This window comes from Pseudopipra pipra, chromosome Z (genome assembly GCF_036250125.1).
Source record: "Pseudopipra pipra isolate bDixPip1 chromosome Z, bDixPip1.hap1, whole genome shotgun sequence".
NCBI lineage: Eukaryota > Metazoa > Chordata > Aves > Passeriformes > Pipridae > Pseudopipra > Pseudopipra pipra.
In genome coordinates this window covers 30,717,643-30,737,235 of record NC_087581.1, presented here as the reverse complement: position 1 = coordinate 30,737,235, position 19,593 = coordinate 30,717,643, and the positions used below count along the sequence as shown (strand labels likewise).

The window sequence follows — 19,593 nt, the reverse complement described above, 5'->3', positions numbered from 1 at the left end:
TTGAAACACTTTATGACCAGGCATGAAATTCCTTACGACATATTCAATAACTTGTTAGGGGTTCTGGGTACTAATTGGTACCTCAAACAGTATTTCTAAATAGCAGTGAATTCATATATTCATAAGTAAGCATTCAAAGAATATGCTAACACATTGTTCATTCTGGATCTTATGGATCATCTGGATCAGTGTGAAAGCAGCATCAGTGTCCATTGCTGCTACCCAAACAGAGAGGCAAGAGAGAACCACAGCAGAGTTAGAATCACTCAGAAAATATTAAATATATAAATGGATTTTAACAGGTATTTCTATTAAAAGAAGAAAAAAAGAATGCTCAAAGCAGAAAAATCAACAAATACATTATCTTTAAAATAGTATGTGCAAAAATTTTCTACCCCATGTTTTATGTATTGCATATCATTGCAAATCCCACTTTCAAACATACAACAGGTAAATTTTCAGGAAGCTTTTCCAATTATACTGTCTAGAAATATTAGAGGAAAGAACTTATTAGCATATTGCAGAGAATTGTTAACAAACATAAGAGAAAAAAAACCCACAAAAATTTTGGCATCCAATTTTAGATATCTGTGATTTGCATTTTCAGTAAAACTAAGCAGTAAGGTGACCTTTCAAGTGCGTACTGCTCTGAGTCCTGACACAACAGTAAATGTCCTGTTGTGGTGCCTCTAGACCAGCATAGAGGCAATAAAAAAGGAGTAACTAGTGACCCTCTATGAAAGTTCAGTTTCCATGATTCACACAACATGCACAGGAACTCTTGAAGCAATGGACACAATTCTCCAGAATAAGGCTCTGAAGAACAGAACTATTCCTTGACTAGAAATAATTTGCTTGACTAGAAAGCAAAAGCATAATAAGAAAATGGAATACCTGACTAAGAAACAGGGTGTCACTTAATAGAGGGAAGTAAGAGAAATCACTGCAATAAAATGAGGTAGGGAACAATTGGCTAGACAGCAATGCAGAAAAGAAGGATCAAGGTGCTGAAGTGGTTCAGAAGCAAAGTATAAGGGAGCAACACTATTCTATTACAAAAAAATTGGCAAACTATATATTGAGAGCTATAATAAGTAATATAGCCTATAAGGCTGAACTTTGCAGATCTCATCCTCCCGACCAAAAGCAACCAAGCTTTAAGAATATGAGGTAATCCAAAAGAAAGTAAGGAAAGCAGTATCCTAATAGGTACACTGTGTTTAACCTACAAATGTAGCTTAAAAAAAAGAAAGTAAGAGACAGAAGACCTCAGTGCTACAAACTGGAGAAACCTTCACCATGGACACACTGACAAGGATAAGCAAAAGCTTTAAGCAAAACTTTCTCTACATCTTCTGATGTAGCCAGGCAGCTTGTGTCACGCTGTACCTCCCTGACTGAGACCAGTCAGCTGGGGGCCCTCAGTTGAAGGGCAGGGCAACAGATACGGTCAGCTCCTGGTCTCCCTTCGTGCTTTATGTGATATTGGGACTGAAGACTTTAATCTTACTCAACGTATTTTCAGAGAGAGATTCCGTGGGTCAGCTGCATGAGGGAATGAGGCGCTGCACCAGAACGGTTACGACCCCGAGCCTTGCTGCGACCACCAGGCCACCTCTTCACCCCCTCTGCCTTCGTGACCAAAGTGACCGCTCCTGCCTCCCGGAGCCAGACCAGGGAGACATAGGTACCCCGGGCCATGACATAAGAGATAAAGCAGCCTTTGAGACATCATTCCTGCCTGCGCTTTCTGTCTGCTGGGGACTGGAGGGGCCGGGAAAATGTACATTCTCTGCCCTCCCTGGTCATCTCAGGCTACCCCTGCCTGTCCCCTGCCCGTCCCTGCTCGGCCCCCCCGGGTCCCAGCCCGGACCCTGCAGCCCCTCCACGCCCCGGGGGCACCGCGGGCGCCTGGAGGAGGGGACGGAGGGCAGCCCGCATCCTGTCCTCGGGAAGCCAGCCAAGGGAACAGGCCGCACTTCCCGGAGCGGGGGGGAAATTCCCGAAACTCGGCTCAGCCGGCTCGGCGAGGTGGGAGGAGACACCGCCCTGCCCGGGGAGGGGCGGCCGAGCCGCTTCCCTGCGCTGCCCGAGCGGCCGGCGCGTCCCGGCGCTGGGGGTCCCGTCTGCCCCCAGGTGTCTGCTGGTCCCGAGGTGGCTGCTCTCGGCTGCAGGTGAGTGATGCTGGTGTCCCCTTGTCCCTCGTTCCCTCAACAAAGCTCCCCTCCCCTCCCTCGGAGGTCCCGTTCGCCCTCGGCGAGCGCCGCTCAGCCTGCCCCGCTGAGGAACACCCACCATTCTACCCCGGCGCTTGTTTTGAAACGCGCTGTGGAGTTTTTACTCTGATTTTTAGCCTTTCTGGTGCCCCCTAAGCCCTCTCTGCCTTTTGCTTGCCCTTCAGCCCGTGTTCTCCAGGCACCCCCTCGGCACGAGTGGGTGCTCTTGAGTGGTGGGAGCCGTAGTTTCCTCCCGAAACCCCGCCAGCATCATCACACCCCGATGAATTTAAGGCGGTTAATGACCGCCTAGCCTTTTCTGCTTTCAAGCTATTACTGCTTAGCTGCAGATTAAAAGCTCCTGATTTGACCTGAGCAAAAATTACTTAGGTGAGGTACCTCATGGGACGAGGATGCTACACCTGCCAGGTGATTAGGTTTGGTGTTAGCATCTCCTGTTCCTGCTGATTCAAGAAGACTTCAGGATCTTTGAATCTGGCATCATACAGAGAAAATTCTTGCTCTTACTTTCTTTTAAGCTGATGAAATCCATAGTTTAATTTCAAAATCATTGGAGTGAGTGAGAAAACATCATAAATTCTAGTGTGGTTCCTGATTTTTTTAGTTTGATTTTTTTTTTTTTTTTTTTTTTTTTTTTTTTTTGCGCATAACGTTTTTATTTCTCTTTCTATCTGAATATTTCCTGCCTCTTCCAGTCCCTACTCCAGGGCAGTAAACCTAACCAAGTTAAGAGTCGATGCCTGAAAAACATGGTAAAACAAGTTTTTCTGTTGTTATGTGATTCCTTCTCTACAATTATTAACATTCCTTTCCTGATAGAGCAGAACTAGTTTTACACAGTTTGTTAATTGCTTTATGTTTTTAGACCCCATTTCCCCCCCTATTTTTACTGCTTTTTTTCTTCAGATTCTAGTCTTTTGGGGACCTTGAAGTACATATTTTCTTATTTTGGCAAAGCTTTTTAGAAAATCAACAGAATGCATTAAAGAGCTTAAAGAGCTTTCTACTTACCAAAACACAGGAAATAAAGCTACCTCTAAGTGGTCAAATTATTACATGCATATCAGACCTTAATTATAGAAACTACTTTCTTCCAAGTGCAGCTTTTTAAATTTGTTGCTCACCCATTAGATTTCAAAGGCTTATCAAGAGCTTTCGCTGTCTTACACATAGATGTATTTTGTGCACCAAGTGTAACTGAAAACATCTTTAAAAGAAGAACGCAAGTACAAGGACTAAAGGAAGGATTCATGTACTTTAGAATGTGGTATCTCAGCTGTTCCTTTTTTTTTCCCCCATAACTGAAAATCAAATTTTCTGTAAACAGTATGATGTTTATTTTAAAGAGGGATCTATTTAGTTGTAGGATGTTTCAGCAGGCATGGCTTTACCGACACTCCCTAATTTCCTGGTGGTTAGACATTGCTCACTGTTTCAAGTAAAGCTGCCGGAGCTGGATGTCAGCTCTGCACTGTTGATTTTGCAAAGGATATACTGGGAATGGCAGGAATCAGGAGAGTGGAGGCACACTACTTTGTAGGGTCTTTTACAAATCATTGGGGCCTTCTGGTCCTTTTGACACTTACCTAGTTATCTGTTTATTTAAGAGGAAAAGAAACACATCAGGAGGATAAGTTAATCTGCTTGTGGGCTGCCTTACTTTCTAGGGAGTTTGGAGGCTATGGAAAGAGCTTATTGGGTTTTGACACTAAAATGCCACTAAATGTTATCAATCTTGTGTAGTAGGAGCTTGGATTGTGATTCCTATCCTCAGTCTGTCTATGAAGTAGAGGAAATTAGAACACAGGATGAACTATGGATTTATATAAATTCAAAGTAGTATTATTTCTGTAGTTGCCTCATTGATAGTCCTCTTCCATGTTTGGTTTAGAAAAATTTATTTGATTCATGGTGGTTATGACTCGATATCCCTATCTAATACTCTAGTACTTTAAATAGATTCGGTTTTTTGAATCCTAGCACCTGGAAACATTTCTTTTCCCAGCCTGTGGTTCATTTAAGGATATGGCTTGTGTTGTTATGGCCATGTTAGGGCAGTTTTAAATAAGCAAAGAAAAGGACACTGAGAAAGGAAAGTTATATGAAATATGATTTGAAATATGTGCCTTTAGGAAGATTGCTACAAAACAGATTAACTCTGCAGTTAACTATGATGTTCATAATATGTTCATAGCAGGGGCTTCCTTTTCTTACACACACAGGTATTCCAGGTGCTGAAACAATATTTGCACTGTATGGCTCCAGCTCCCGGCCAATGACTCCTGGACACTGCGAGCCTGATCTGGTAAGAGGTTTCAGCTGAATTTTGGTGCTTCAAAGACTTTGAGGAGGGGTTTGACGAAATGTTTATCTTAGGTGTGTTTTGCAGATGAATAACGAGAATTTCTTTTTCCTCTCATCCCTGGCATTGGCCTGGACAGGACTACAGGGATCATCTAAGCCAGAATTTTGCTCTGAATGAGAAATAGTTTACCTGGAGATAATTTATTTAAAATATTCACAAACTATCTACTTAAGGAGATTTCATTTACTCAAAGGTAATTTGCTCCTATGCTGTCTTTACTTCTTGAGTGATTCTTCTTTAATTGTCAGGTCTCTGAACAATTCCTGTTTCTTCTGAATATTATTGCAATTTCTGTCAGGTCCCCAAAATGTTTCTGTTCTGTTGAAGTATCTACCAGTCCTGATTAATTTCAAGTTAGGCTAGGGAAACCTCAATCCATCTGTATCTGTTTTGTCACACCCCAGGTTACATTTTTCCAACAGGAAGAATTACCAGTAGACTATACAGTCATGATTTTAAAAAAATCTATCAGTGATTTAGGCTACAGACTGATCTGCTTTATTCCCCCCACAGATTTTAAATTTTTAAAAGGGGAACGAATATAGGGTAAAATGCAAGATTTATTGGTCAGCTAACTTCCGTAGGTCAGACAGATTATTTTGTGCCCAACTGACTTCAGATTGCAACTTAGTGTTATCCCCCATTTTATAGATCATTTTGCAATGTGTCTCAAAAACCAGGTTCAACACAGAAAATAGAGCTGTAATTAGTGTTGCTGTTGATGGCAGAGAATTGGAGCTTAGTGATTATCTCCTTCTATTTGGCACAAATGAGGCAATATGTAAATGACTGTGTACAGTTTTGGGCTCACTGTACAAAGAAAGCTGAAAAGACAGAGCTAAGCTTTTTGCAGAGGTGTACAGACAAAGGGCAAAGGAAATGGGTGTAACTTGCACCAAGGAAAATATAAGGAGAAATAGGAATATAAAGAGAATATAAAAAGATATTCTCTTTAAATGAACATAAGGACAAAATGCATGTTTGAATACAAGGAGGAAAAAACCCTCACAGGGAGAGTGGTTAAGCACTGCAACAATTTACCTAGGGAAGTTGTGGAATCTCCATCCCTGGAGTTCTTGAAAACGCAATTAGGCAAACTGCTCTGTGATTCTGCGATAGGCTGAAAAATGCGTTTGCAAAATTATGTCAATGACGAAAGTAGCTAGAAAGGGAAAAAAGTATTAAAATTATGTGTTTCTAGACAATATTCAAAATTACTGACAAAGAATTTCTTGTTCTTATCTGCAATTCGTGGACCAAAGTACACAGATGTTCCAGATTGGAGCATAGTGACAAAACATATCTTCTCTTAGGCTTAAAAGGAAAGAGTCGCCAGTAATTAATTCTTAGATTAACAGTGGCATAATGGTGTGATATTCATATCTCTTCAGATTGGCCTCTTTCAGGGTGGTGAATTGCTTAGACACCTAAAAACCTTCCCTGGCTACTTGTTTTCGTTCCCTTTGTTGTTCAATTATTTTCACTTTTGGCAAGGATGTTGTTAATTTATTATCATCATGTTGTTGTTGTTGTTTTGATGAAATTGATAATGTATTTTATAAAGCTGTAACCAAGATGCAGATTTTTAAATTATTATTTTATAAAAGTACTTAATTATTTATAATACAAAGTAAGTGCTTGACATTAGTTGGTAGTAAATACGACGTGTGATTAATTTGTTAGTCTCAGGCAGATATTTCTGCATAAAGATGATGTAATGCAAAATATTACTCATATATTAAGGACCATATTTCTTTTTTTTAACTAATGTTTCATGTATTTAAATTTACTTTTTGTTAGTGGATTTTAGGACTTTCCTGATGACAACTGCTTTGTTACCTACAATTGCACGTATTACCACAATTCATTTATTATGCAGTTTTAAACTAGAATAATAACATACTGAATAGTGAAAATCATTGTCATAATCCAAAATACGTTTATATTTTGGTAATCATTTATTATATTACACTGCCCTTTGGTAGCATAAGGCATTTGCATCAATAAAAGTGATCTAGGTGGAGTCGTTAGTGAACTGACAGTGGAAATGACTAGAGCAAGATAGTTACATTAGGCATTTGTTTCATGACAACAGTAGAGAATGCCTCTTAAGAGTGTAAAAGAGTTTAGATTTGTTTTCTAAATAGGAAGTAATTTAAACAAATAGTCTAATATGTCATTACTTCCACAATACCTTCCCACTGTATTTGCTGTTGAATTTAAATGATGCATAATAAATAGAGCAAATTTTGTCTGTCCAACCCCAAAGACGTTTACAAAATTAGGAGTCCTGTGGGGCCAGGTTTTCATCATGCTGATGTAATTAGCTCAGGAGATATGCTGCTGAACCCAGCCGACCACCCTTGTGTTAAATAGTCTTAGAGCAGAAGTCGACTCCCTTGACTTCAAGGCAGTTGTATTTTCACCTTTTTTTCTGAAGAAAAGAGAAGGAAAAAAAAAAAAGAAAAAAGTGTCTCAATATTAATTTCAAACAATTCAAAAGAATAGCAATCTACTGAAGAGCTACCAGAAGTTTTGACATAATCTACTTTTTGTGTCACTCACACTCTCTGCTCTGTAAGAAAGAGCCATTCTATCTTGTTTATTCCAGAAAAACCATAACAAATTATTTTCCCTTTAAGATACAAAATTTGATCAGGTGACAAAAGAGTTTAAATTTAGAAATCTAGAAAAAAATCAGATTTCCCTAAATCAGTTCTTGGAATGGTCTGTTAGTTGCATGTGAGTTAGGCCTAGCTTCTCAAAAATATTTGGATTCTTCATACGTGTTGATTTTAACGTTATTTAAACACTTTTGAGGATATTAGTATAATGGCAAGAAAGACTGCAGAAGCCTATACATTGTGCAAGACAACTCTCGCATGTTAAGTGCAGGGCCCTCCATGTGAAGCATTTGAACTCACAAGGAGAATTTGGGGAATGCTGCAGCTCAACCCATTGAGCCCTGGGTTGCAGCGCTGCGTGCAGGACTTCTCTACAGTGTTCGTGTAACCTTTAAAAACATACTGAAAAAAAAATAGAATCTTCTCTTCTGATCCTTTGGAGAAATTCAGAGTTTCTCAAAACCATTGAATGTAATTAAACTTATTAAACAGTCTGTAGCTCTGAGGTATTAAATTGGAGGTTTTCTGCTAGGAATAAATTATGTAGAGAATTTCTGGCCCATCTGAAATCAGTAAATGTTCTGTCCTTGGCTCAATTTTATGGAGATGGGTCATTCTGGTTATCTCCTGCTAAGTGTTTTCAACTTCTGTTATGAAAGCAGTGATAGAAGACTCACTTTATCGGTGTTCTACGCAGCTCCAGAAATGTAAAACGTAGAAGTTCTAAGCTAAAGATAGCTATATCCATTGTCCTGTTCCTGTTGTTTGTACTCCAGTACCCTCTGTGCCTGAGAGCTTTAACCGTACTGGTGCTGAATATTTTCCTTTCTTTTCTGCATGGGGAAATTTGCAGGTGATTCATGTCTTCTGAGATCTGACATACAATCAGTCCTTCAGACCTGGGCTGTGCAAGTCAGACACAGTTTCTTTCATACTGTCAAAATATGAGTGTAAAAGCTACAAAAGGAATGCTAGATAGAGCTCTGTGTTGCTTGAGATGATGGTCCTTCTGGGAATGGAATGTGCTAAGACTTTGATATGTGTATTTCAACTCCAGTTTAGCTAAAGCCCTCCATATAGTGTCCTACTTAATACCTTCTTTTGGCTTGTTAGGATGGATATCTTGTTTCTTGTGCAGGAGGAAAGCCAAAATATATCAGGAGAAACTTTTGTTTCAATATTTCTTTGAAATAAGTGGATGGAAAACTTTAATTTATTAGTTTAGTGATTTATTAGTTTGAACTCAATTGAAATTTTTGATTGTAGTGTTCTCTCTATGTCTAACCAGGTCCCAAAACCAAGAGTGTTTTTTTCATTCCCTATCTTTCTTTGTCCGTTCTTCCTGAATTTATCTTAAACTGGAGTTCATGTGATTAGGTTTTTATTTTTTCATTTTTAAATACGGTAATATTGTCTAGTCTATTGTTTGGCATGCATTTCTCCTAAAAAGACAAATAATTAAAAATGTCTTCTTTGCTGATAAGTCTTGTGCAGGAAAAGGTGGACAAAGGATGAATCACTTCATGCTTCTGGCAGTACTGCTCCCCCTACAGACTTGCTATGCTACATACTCACAGCAAGGTAAGTGTCTGAACGTACATTTTTTTTTATTTGGAACCAATCTACAGCAGTTGAAGCTTTGGACTTGCTTACTTCTAAGTCTGTGATTAAGCAACATGTTACACACTTAATCAAATGATTTTCTTTTTTAAGGTGGCAAAGCAACTTGTATTATTACTTTTTGTGACCCCATTATGCAAAATTGCCTGTTGAATCGATGACTTGCAAAGATATGAAGTCAAAGTGTATTTATTTATTTGCTTCCCCTCTTTCTTTTTTTTTACTTTTTTTAATGACTCCATTAGAAGAAAAAAAAAAAAAAAGAGATGAAAAATTTTCACTGACTTTTCTGTGACCACCATTAAGAAGGCAGACCTTACCAGGCTCTAGTCTGCATTATGGAAGTTTTATTGCCTTAATTAAGTTGGCAAAGAAAGAAGAGAGATGGGGGGGGTTTGTGTAAATATATTTGTTATAATACTGAAGGGAGTTTCAGACATTTTGCCTCTCTTCAACCTTGAAATTTGTGTGTTCACACACCACTCATGCAAGGTGCCAGTTCCCAGTTTTGAGGCTCTGTTACCCGTGCTCCTAGAGTGGCAAAACTTTGTAATGCGGGCAAGTCCAAACGGTTACTGCATTACCATAACTTGGTCACTTGTTTTCACATGCAATTTTTTAGGCATAAAATTCATCTCTGTTGTTAATCATTAAGCTATTCACATAGTCTTGAGTTAGCTTTCAAGTTAAAACAAGTCTTAAAGAGGCCTTGATAGTTTCAGTTTGTTAGGAGGAGAATATTATAACTGAATGCTACAGATGTTTCTGCATCTTAAAATTATGCTAAAAAATTCTTTAATATCCACATTGTAACTCAATGGCCATCGAGATCTTGGATATAACCTTAACTATATTGTTTCTTCTCTTTGTTGGTACTGTGTATAAGCTCTAACTGGTGATCTAGACTGTGTTATGCCAGAGTAAGTGGAAAACAAAATTGTGTGAGGTTTGAAGTGATATGTCACCTAGCTGAAAAGAGATAGTTGAGGGACACTTGTACAGATGGATTAAAAACCAGAAACTAATGAGACCTTTGTGGTTTTTATCAAGTTAACTAAATGTGGCAGGGGAAAATATTCTCCATCGTGAAAAAAGCAATAATATTTTAGTTTGGACAAAACGAGACAGATGTAGAGAACAGAGGAAGGTTCATCATCAGTGCAATAGGCATAGTAGTGACACTTGCAATTAGAATTGGCTGAAGAAAGAGCAGAAGAAGGATGGGGAAACTCAGAAGATATGCTGGGGTTTGTTTTAGTGCTGCACCCTGAAAAAGGAAGTGTTTTCTGCCAGCTGGCTGGCATTTCTTTTAGGTGTATTTGTTTCTTCCTTTCTTCTAGCATTTTTTAGTATCTTGGAACTAACAGTAAAATACATTATTTCCTCCATTTATTCTTCAATTATAGGCTGGACTTGTATAAGCAACTAAGCTGTGTCAGTGTCTGTATTCTCATAATTAACAAATATATAAAGTTTATAAAGTTTTATTTGCTTCCTTTGAGTGATCACAGATTGTTAGAACTGCAGCTTCTCTTGAGCCTTTCATTCCCTACAGCTAATGAAAAAATCCATATGTAGGGAAAATGCTGCACAGAAGTTAGTGCGGAGCAGACACCACAAGATAAGTTGCAGAGTGGTTTGGATACCTGATGTCTGCCAGAAGCATCTATCAAAATGCAGATTCTCAATCTAAATCTTCTGAATGCTCATGTTTCCTGCTAGTGATACTCTGTGAAAGGCTCAGGTAATTCAGTTGGTGAAGCACATCTGGCTGATGAGTGGAGGTGGCAACTTTGTGAGAAGGATCTGCTGAGGTCTCTCAATCTGTTGTGTCCCTGAGGACTGTGGTGTGGCAGGAATGCACAGAATGAGTTCTGTTTCATCAAAAGATGCAGCTAATTCTGAGACTTCTTTTCTGTGTCCCAGTCAGCATAAACATTCTGCCCCTGTCATTTGTAACAAGCAGAAGCACCTTGGAAAGCAATTGTGGCAAAAGAAAGAGCCTAGTTAGTTGGCCGTTCCAGCTCCCTGGCTTCATTAACAACCAGATCAAGTTTAGGGCGTTTGTGTTTGTTTATTTTTCAGGAAGGAAAGAAGTTACAAATCAGCGAGTACTATATTTCATCTCTTCCAAGAGTTAGGGTTTTTTTGGGAGGGGTGACAAAGCAAACATCTGAAAAGAGGAACCACTTATGAAGTTATCTGTAGTTTTCAGCAGAATAATGTTCTCACAGGGCCTTTTCTTTCCCAGCAACAAAAGAGACTTTAGTCTGACTTTTAAACTTTATTTTATTATGGGAATTAACTCCAGACCCATAGATGGATGTGCCATTAAAACTAGGTGTTTAATTCCAATAGAAGGATCCACAGCTCCAACTAAGGTGCTTAAGTTCTGTGTAGAACAACTAGGAATGTGCTTAATACTAGAATGTCATCTGAGCTAGCTACTGGAGGGAATCTCTTGATCTATCCTCTTCAAATACTTGTTTTGCATTAACTAATTTAATCTGCATTTTATCAGAGATCAAACCTGAGCCCAAAGTTTCTGCCCTAATGATAAGTAGGCTTGTTGGGATTGGGATTTCTTGGAATTTAATCCCTATTAATACATTATGTTGTTCCTCTTCATAAAAATATGAAAGGTTGGATTTGTATTCCCATAAAATAGCTAGTAAATTGAGGGCATAAAGAAATTGAATAGCATACCAAATGTCATGGTAGAAAGGACTACTGAGATTCTCATTTTAGCCTGCTGGTTCTTTAAGATGAAAAATTATCTTTGCTTTTTTTATCAGCAGCATGGGTCTTGATCAGTTTTGGTTTTTTCCTTCAGAACCATCTAGTGTGGAACCTATCATACCTCTAACCACTGTTGTTTCAGATCTGCTTTGTAATTTAGCTAAACAGCAATATTTTTGTGTCCTTTTTGTGCTCCTAGAATCTGATGTGTTTCCAGTAACTTACTTTAACGTTTCCAAGGATTTGGCTCTCCAGCGGCTGCTAGTGGAATGGGATGTTGTCAAGTCAGCACATGATGCTAAGCTGGCAATGTCTTTTGAAATACAAGTCAATCGAACAGATGAAACTACTTCTACTACTGTGTTGACAGTAAGTGTACTTTGAAAAGAAGTATACTAGTCTTTTACAATATAAAGGAAGCTAAAGGGAAAGGAAGAAGTAGTGATGTCTCTTTGCAAAGTCCCTATCGTAGTAGTTTTCCTTAACACTTAGATCTGCCAAATTTTCTGAAGAGGAGGAGATCACCCAATTCATAGGCTTAGGCCTGTTCCAGGTGTTTTCCCCTCTTTGTGACTTCAGTGTGAGAACAGTCTCCAAAGAAAATTTCCTTTCCTTTGAGTTTGACAAAATCTTTTGGCAATGTTTTAGTCATGTTTTAACCTATTATGAGTCACCTGGATTATGGAAGAATATGAAACGTGCATATTAAAACTTAGTAAAACTGAAAAACTGCTCTGGCTCATTTAAAGTTGCTGTTCATGAAAAAGCACATAAAACAGTGAAGGGCTTATTTTTTCAGAAATCAGTGATCAATAAAATAAGATAGGCACTGTTAAGAATCACAATTTATTCTTATCAGCCTAGCTGGTAGTATTTGATCTAATATTCAGAAGAACCACATCTTCACTGCAGATGACCTCTGTGCAGTTCCAAAGATTTTTACCACTTTGATACATTGGATAGGGTTTTTAACACCCCATGAGTAGATCTAACCCTGAAGTCAATAACTGGGGCCTTACAGCTACAAACAATTAAGTTTTGTTTTTTTCAGATTATCCTTCAATAAACTGTTATTAACTTGCTGGTAGGAAGTAAGAGCTTTTCAAATCCAATGATGTAGTGTGTTCTGTTACTCGTAATAAACATGACAAGGAAAACAAACAGGTTACTTTGGATGTAACTACCACACAAGAACCTATTTACTTCTGTGTTTTTCTGAAGAATATGTACCAATAAAGAAACTCCGTGAGTCTGCTCCTACCAAAACACAAACAGCCCCTATAACTTCCAAATCAGTGACTACATTTCTCAGGGCTGTAACTGAGAAAGTAAATTTTGAACTGATTGCAGAGTTTTTCTCAGAGCAGTAATAATATGCAAGTGCAGGTGTTGCTGATGGGAAGCAGTACTAGAGAGCAATTCTCTAGTGGTCAGTGTGAGCCCAGGCTTCAGTACAACCCATACAAATAGCATGGGTCTATGTGATGAAAATCTGGTATGGTTGCTTTAAAAAATACAAAAATATATAGAATCATAGAATCTTATAGGTTGTAAAAAATCTTCACGATCATTGAGTCCAACCATTAATCTGGCACTGCTAAGTCCACCACTAAACCAGGTCCTTAAGTGCTGCATCTACGTGTGTTTTAAATCACTCCAGGAATGGTGATATGTAACCCAGGATGCATTTGTAGGCAGCAGCATCTGTGCATGATACTACTCATGTAATATCAGGCACAAATAACCTACTTAAAGTCTCTGGCAGTGAATCCACATCATGAGAGGTAAGGCCTGACTCACAAATATGTCAGCGCATCAGTCACCCTACTGCTGCCAGTACAGATCTGTAAGTAGTTAATTAGCTAATGGTTACTTAATATGAGATCATAGGTAGTGAGTGGGATTTCAGAGTTTCGTTTTTCAAAAGCATTTTCCTCCTTTGAGCTTTCTCTCTCTCACTGCCTTTGATTGTGTTTCCAAATACTGTGTCTACAGAGTGTCTACACACTGCTGTGTTTTCAATACTTTGCCTTCCTGGTCTTTGTTTGTAGGAGTTTCGTAATGTCACACTTGATAAATTAGGAAAGCCTCTTCACTGGATATGGTATTCAGACATACCTTTGGAGTGTATGTCTCATGCAGTGAGAATCAGGACCAAAGCAGAAACATCAAAAATCTGGAGTGAGTGGAGTCTGTGGGAGACTGTCTTGGGTAAGTAAAACAAGATTTTGCAATATTTGCTTTATTTTTTTATAGTACAAACCTAGTTTGTAATTCACCATTGTCTGTAATTGTGAAGGACAGTTCAGGAGAAGTGACATCAAATCAAGAATCCGTTTTGAACTCATTAATCTCTAAACACTAACAAATTCCTTACTTTTTGTTGGCAATAATAGCAGTGCTTCAGTCATTGTTAGAATTTGCAGACTATCTTCCTGAACTAGTAGACCAAAAGTTTCAGAGCTTTTTTTGCTCATGCATTAAAAATGCAGTATATGGAGTGGCCTGGGATCTTGGAAAGGCTGTAGCATAATCTATCACCAGGTCAAATACATCCCTGCCCCAGACTCATGGAGAGGAGATGAAGCGCATTGCTATGACTACATGATCTGATGCATGTGTTGCTTTTGTCTGGTTTCATAGCTTTGATTAGTATTACAGAAGCAGAGAGAAAGGAGTGAGTCAGCTCCTCATGTCACCTGGAATGAAGGAGCAAGTCAGGTCCTTATGTCACTTTGAATGAATGTCTTATGAATTCTATGAGAGTAAACAGGGACTGAACCAATAATGTAATTAATAATATCAGAAAACACTTTTTTTTTTTTAAGATTACCATGTCTTACTAGAACAGTTTGATTTCCAGAGAATTTTGTTTAAATAAAATAGGTAACTACTTTAGAAAAAATTGGTACAGTGATTTTATAATGAAACACTATTCTCATTTGGAGCAGCAAAGGCTTTTAGTTGAGATGAGATACATCATGGTAGGAAGAGCATCACAGGTCTTTAGACTTGGATTGTGATACTTAAGTTGTCCATCTCCCTCTCCTTATATAATAGAAAATAGGATGCAAGACTCCCTTTTTGTCTCACTAACCTCAGTCTTTGAGACCTTATCTTTTTCAATTGAAATTTGATAGGGTTCAAAAATACTATTTCTCAGTCACAAAATGATCCCGCATTACAGACCTGATTTAGAGCTCCCTGAGACATAGTAATCCTAGATGTCATCAGATTTTTGTATCAGATTCTCGAGAGTAGAGTTTATCCATGCAACATGTGTAAAAGACTGTGAGTCACTTAAATTCCACTAATTCTTACATCCAGCAAGCAGTCCAACATTAAAAGCCATAGGAATCTCATTCCAAGTGTAGTGTCTCCTTACTGATCTGATTCAGTCAGTGTTGACTCCTCTTAGCTGAGCTCTGCATGAGCTTCAGAACATGAGGTTTTTCTAGCCCCCTATTCATAGTTTTCCAGAGCAGGCATTTTGGCTGTAAAACATCAGTCTGGGCATAGGTACAGGAGGTAATGTTCCTCTGTAAAGGCAGTTCTTAACCACACACTTTTTTTGCCTCCAGTGAAAGGCAGAGAGATAGATTTAGTCTCCATCTTGTTGGACTACGTTATATGTTTGTGAGTTTAAGACAAATATAGGTATTATTGCACGTGAAGTTCATCTCTCTGTGGGGAAGAATACTAAATAAAAATCTGTGAATGGATAATAAAACATTAACACTTTCTTGAATAAATGCTTAGCTATGTGTTCTGTTTGAAGGCTTTTGCCCTGAGCAGATCTTGAACTGGTTTTTTTTATGTATTAATTTTCAGGCCTGGACACTTCAAATAGCAGTGAACCACAAATCTTTCCAAGGAAAATAATTTTAGAGGAAGGCTCTGATACCACTTTTTGTTGCATTGGAAGGAAAGGTCAAATCATTAAAGAATTCTCTGTGCTCCCAGCTGTTCGTGTTTTCAATCGCACAAGCAGTCGACTCGGACTTCTCACTATGGAAAATGTGAGATATCATCACAAAAGGCCTCAGATCCATGTCTGCTGTTCTTACAGTCAAGATCACTGCCCAGCTCATGCAGCTTTCCTTGTGGGTAGTAAGTGAACATGTTATTACGGATCTATTTTCCCTTTGTTATTAAGTCAAGAGTGACTGTGGGGGGAGGAAAAAAAAGCCTTCTGTAAGTTGTCATAGCCCTGTCTTGTCCAGCTGATCTCTGTTAATATCTGACTTGAGATCTGTAAATTTATGTATAGAAATCATTAAAGAATAGCATCAAGCATGTGCAAATTAATCCCATTAATTGATCCTTGGACAGGTGATTGATTCTTAAATATACCTACCCATTTAGGAGTTCAGCTTCACTGTCTGTGTGCCTGTGGCAAAACTCAGCACAGTCCCTATTTTGAAGGCGAGTAGCGGTTTTTACAGATAGAAAACAAAACAGATTAAATTAGTGGATATATGAATATAACAAAAGATGATAACAAAAGTGTTTGGATTGCTATTAATTTATGGTATTATCCTGACTATCTTGCAAACTGGTCATTGAATAAGTGTAATTTCAATAACATTTGTAATAAACCAGACTTTGTACTTATCCATTATTTGTAGCTTGTTAATATATTAAACACTGATGACTTTTGCCTTGACTGCCATGCTATTGGTGTGTTTTTGGTTATTCCCTCTGACAAGGAGCACCTGATATACCTAAAGATCTTTCCTGCCAAACACAAGATATGAGAATAATAACATGTACTTGGAGCCAAGGAAGAAGCACCTATCTTTATGGAAAGCATTCATCAAACTACACCTTGTTTGCAAAGTAGGTCTTGTTGTTGTATTAACTCTGGTGTGTGTTGTATAAAACGGTCACCTTCTCTCCTTTAGAATCTGTGGAAATGTTTTTTTTCTTTTTTGTAATTAGCTGCCTGCCTCTTTCCACCTCACCGATCACTTATTTAACAAAGCTTGAGTGATGCAGAACTGCTCTGATTTAGACTAATTATATAAAGTTGCCTGTCGTTTAGACCAAGTTCTGCCTGCTAAAGCTTGTTCTAATCATTCTTTTGGGTTAATTTGTTTGGATATCTTCCAGTAGGTATGAAGACACCCTGAAATCAGGATATAGATAACTTAAAAGTGTAGCATAATTATTGAGTACACAACAGACAACTAGATCTAATCAGCTGGTAGGCTGACTATTAGTGTGCTAACAATCCATTGACAATAATGCTGACTCAAAACTGATGATTCCCAGCTACCTCCTAGTTAGCCTGATTCACCTCCCTAATTCTTTTTCTTTAGGATTTTAGGACTTTACGTGCTCGTGTTTTCCTTCTTGAGTCCTTGAGCTAGTGACAATCCTATCTCAAAAATACTACTTGTGTCTATAATTTCTGTAATTTCAGCTGGCTTCTTTACTTTTTGTTTGTTTGTTTGTTTTTGGTTTTTTGGTTTTTTTTTAAGATTTCTCTGCAGACTTTCTCACAGCTCTTTCTTAGCACTCTGAGTCAAGGTGTGGCAAATCAGACATGGCTCTCAGATGAGAAGAGGGGCTTTACCCCAGAGCCTGCAGAGAAACTCATTAAGCGGGACAGATACCTCATCATCACAGCAAACTTTAATCAATAGATGTCAGCAGAAGACAGGTCATCATTGCACGTACCTTCATGGTCTCTGCATCATTCACTTCTATTAAGATATTATGATGGTAATTTAAAAATGGAAGCTTAGAAGGTGCACGTGAAATTACAGCTTCATTTTAAAACATAATGGTGGATGTGTAAATGGTCCTGGCAAATAAGTCCCTGGTTTAGAATTTCTATGAGGAAATCACTAATTTAGCTGCATCGTAAAAAGACAAACATAGACTTTGAAGAAAACTTTCTTCTAATACCTATCTATTCACCCTACTTCAGGCTAAGGGAAAGAACTGGTTGGCTTTTTATATTCCTCCTCAGCCTTATTTTTAATGATGCTGCATTCTAGTTGAACATCAAAAATTTCAATATTTGTGTTGATTGTACATTATGGAAAAACATCTTTCTCTCTCTTTGCCGCTGTCCCACCCTCCCCTTTCTTTGATAGATCTTCCCAGAAAATGGTTCAGTGCACACGAAGTTGTTTCAAGACGTGTGCATGTTCTTGGGAGATAGGCCAGCAGAGGATCTGGAATGTCACAGTGACTGTGGAAAATCCGCTGGGAAAGAAAACTGCCATGGATGTTTTTAATGTAAATCACAGAAGTAAGGTCTTTTCTATATCTTTGTTGAGGGCTTTTTTTTTGGTCCTTCTAAGCTTGATACCTTGAGTGCCCTGTTTAAAGTATGGAGGCCACTGATTTTTAACTTCCCAGTTTTGCTACCTGTCCCTATAGTTATCTGCTCTCTCTTCAGTTTCAGCTCTGGAAAGTCATATTAATGGTAGAAAACAGATTCACTCCAAAGGTCAGATTTGGTTATTGAAATGACCCTTAATACTTCAAAATCTTCTGCTTTGCTGAAGCTAGTTCATAGTATAGAAAGCAACATGATGCAAGGATCTAAAATAAGGAGTTTAAGAAAATAACTGTGTAGGTTACTTGGGAATTGGTATGATATGAGATGTGATACAGGTGTAAGCAGCTATTGCCAGGAAAGAAGTGATGATGCTAACCTGTCTTGGTCCTCATATGGGACAGCAATGTCCTTTGTCCTACTGTAAGGGAGGTAGAATAGTTCATCAGTGGAAAAAAAAAATCTTGCTAATTTTAATGTGCTAAGTATGTATTTTTTATTTGCTTTTACTGCTCAGCTAAAATACCTTAAAATACTTTTGCATATATTTTATGTTTTACAAGAGCTGACTCAGATTTTCCATTTGCAGTTTATCCCACTGCACCTTTCCCGGTGTGGCAAAAATGCACAGATACAGAAATCACATTACATTGGAATTATCAAAGCAATGGAATTGAACTCTTTTGTCAGACTGAAGTAGTCCACCCGGATGGGAAAGTTGAACTGGTATGAGACCTGAATGTCATACACAAAAACATGTGTCTTGTTCCACCTCTTTAACAAACAGTGAGGCTTCTATGTAGTCCTTTTCTTAGAAAGGCAGCTTGCCTCTAGCACATTAAAAAGGCATAGGGAAGATCACAATCAAGCTGTGTTCTGTGTCAATATTACTTAAGAGGTCTAGATCAAATGTGGCCATTGCAGGAGACAGTTTTGAGGAGAGGCTTAAAAGCATGCTCACTTATTTTGAGCTACTAGAACAAACTCTATTAGGAGGGAGTATGGGAAAAGGTTGGGGAAAAAATGGAAAGAAAAGGTAGCTGTAGATTGCTCTGCCTAGATCTGGAACAGCATCTTGCTACATAAAGTAATAGCTTCAGGCTCTGTGAGGGCAAGATCTCAGTAAACTCCCTCCTTGATGTAAAGAGTACTCATTTGGAGGGTTGTGACTCCTACTCAGTTACATAGAGGTGACTTTCAGACCTCTTTTGGGATCTCCCAGACTCTTCATCTCATGCATTTTTTTTATTATTATTTTTTGATTGTTGTTTCATGATTACCTTTCCCAAGTCAAGCTTAACTTGCTGCTGCAGGACCTAGAGGAAAAAGTATTTTTTTAAGACAAAACCATCTTGCTGCTGAGGCTGAAGTGAGCTCTGACTATTCTGTTTTTCTGTGTTGCAGCACAATAGTTCAGACATGCATTCCCCTCACAGGAGCATCACTGTAGGTGGGCTGCAGCCCTACACGGAATACACAGCAAGGGTTCGCTGCGGGGCAGCAAAGCATTTTTGGAGGTGGAGTGAGTGGAGTGAAGCCCGGACTATCAGAACAAAGGAAGCAAGTATGTCCCACCTACTGAGAAGGGAAGTTTGAGGGATATTCTTTTCTTGCCACACGTCTTTGCTATTTGTTGTTACTCTTCTGCTGTGTATCTAAAGCAGAGGCCTGTTGCATGCATGAAAGAGAAGCACACTAGGCAAGCTTCCAGAAGGT

At 38.5% G+C, this 19,593-nt stretch overlaps 1 protein-coding gene across 3 annotated transcripts in view; it reads left to right on the top strand.

The window, feature by feature from the left end:
• Positions 1 to 2,043: 2,043 nt before the first annotated feature.
• The window catches only part of OSMR (oncostatin M receptor), a 29,415-nt gene continuing 11,865 nt past the window's right edge, over positions 2,044 to 19,593 (top strand). The window contains exons 1-12 of one of the 3 annotated variants that reach the window (XM_064641606.1): positions 2,056 to 2,174; positions 4,460 to 4,542; positions 4,679 to 4,795; positions 8,080 to 8,138; positions 8,711 to 8,807; positions 11,785 to 11,954; positions 13,637 to 13,796; positions 15,417 to 15,695; positions 16,295 to 16,424; positions 17,690 to 17,847; positions 18,467 to 18,603; positions 19,282 to 19,441. In XM_064641606.1, the coding sequence (XP_064497676.1) occupies positions 8,738 to 8,807; positions 11,785 to 11,954; positions 13,637 to 13,796; positions 15,417 to 15,695; positions 16,295 to 16,424; positions 17,690 to 17,847; positions 18,467 to 18,603; positions 19,282 to 19,441 (1,264 nt within the window). In that variant the 5' untranslated portion in view covers positions 2,056 to 2,174; positions 4,460 to 4,542; positions 4,679 to 4,795; positions 8,080 to 8,138; positions 8,711 to 8,737. Of the gene's footprint in view, positions 2,175 to 4,459; positions 4,543 to 4,678; positions 4,796 to 8,079; positions 8,139 to 8,710; positions 8,808 to 11,784; positions 11,955 to 13,636; positions 13,797 to 15,416; positions 15,696 to 16,294; positions 16,425 to 17,689; positions 17,848 to 18,466; positions 18,604 to 19,281; positions 19,442 to 19,593 lie in introns of all 3 variants that reach the window. The other 2 variants (XM_064641607.1, XM_064641605.1) reach the window with 2 other exon arrangements.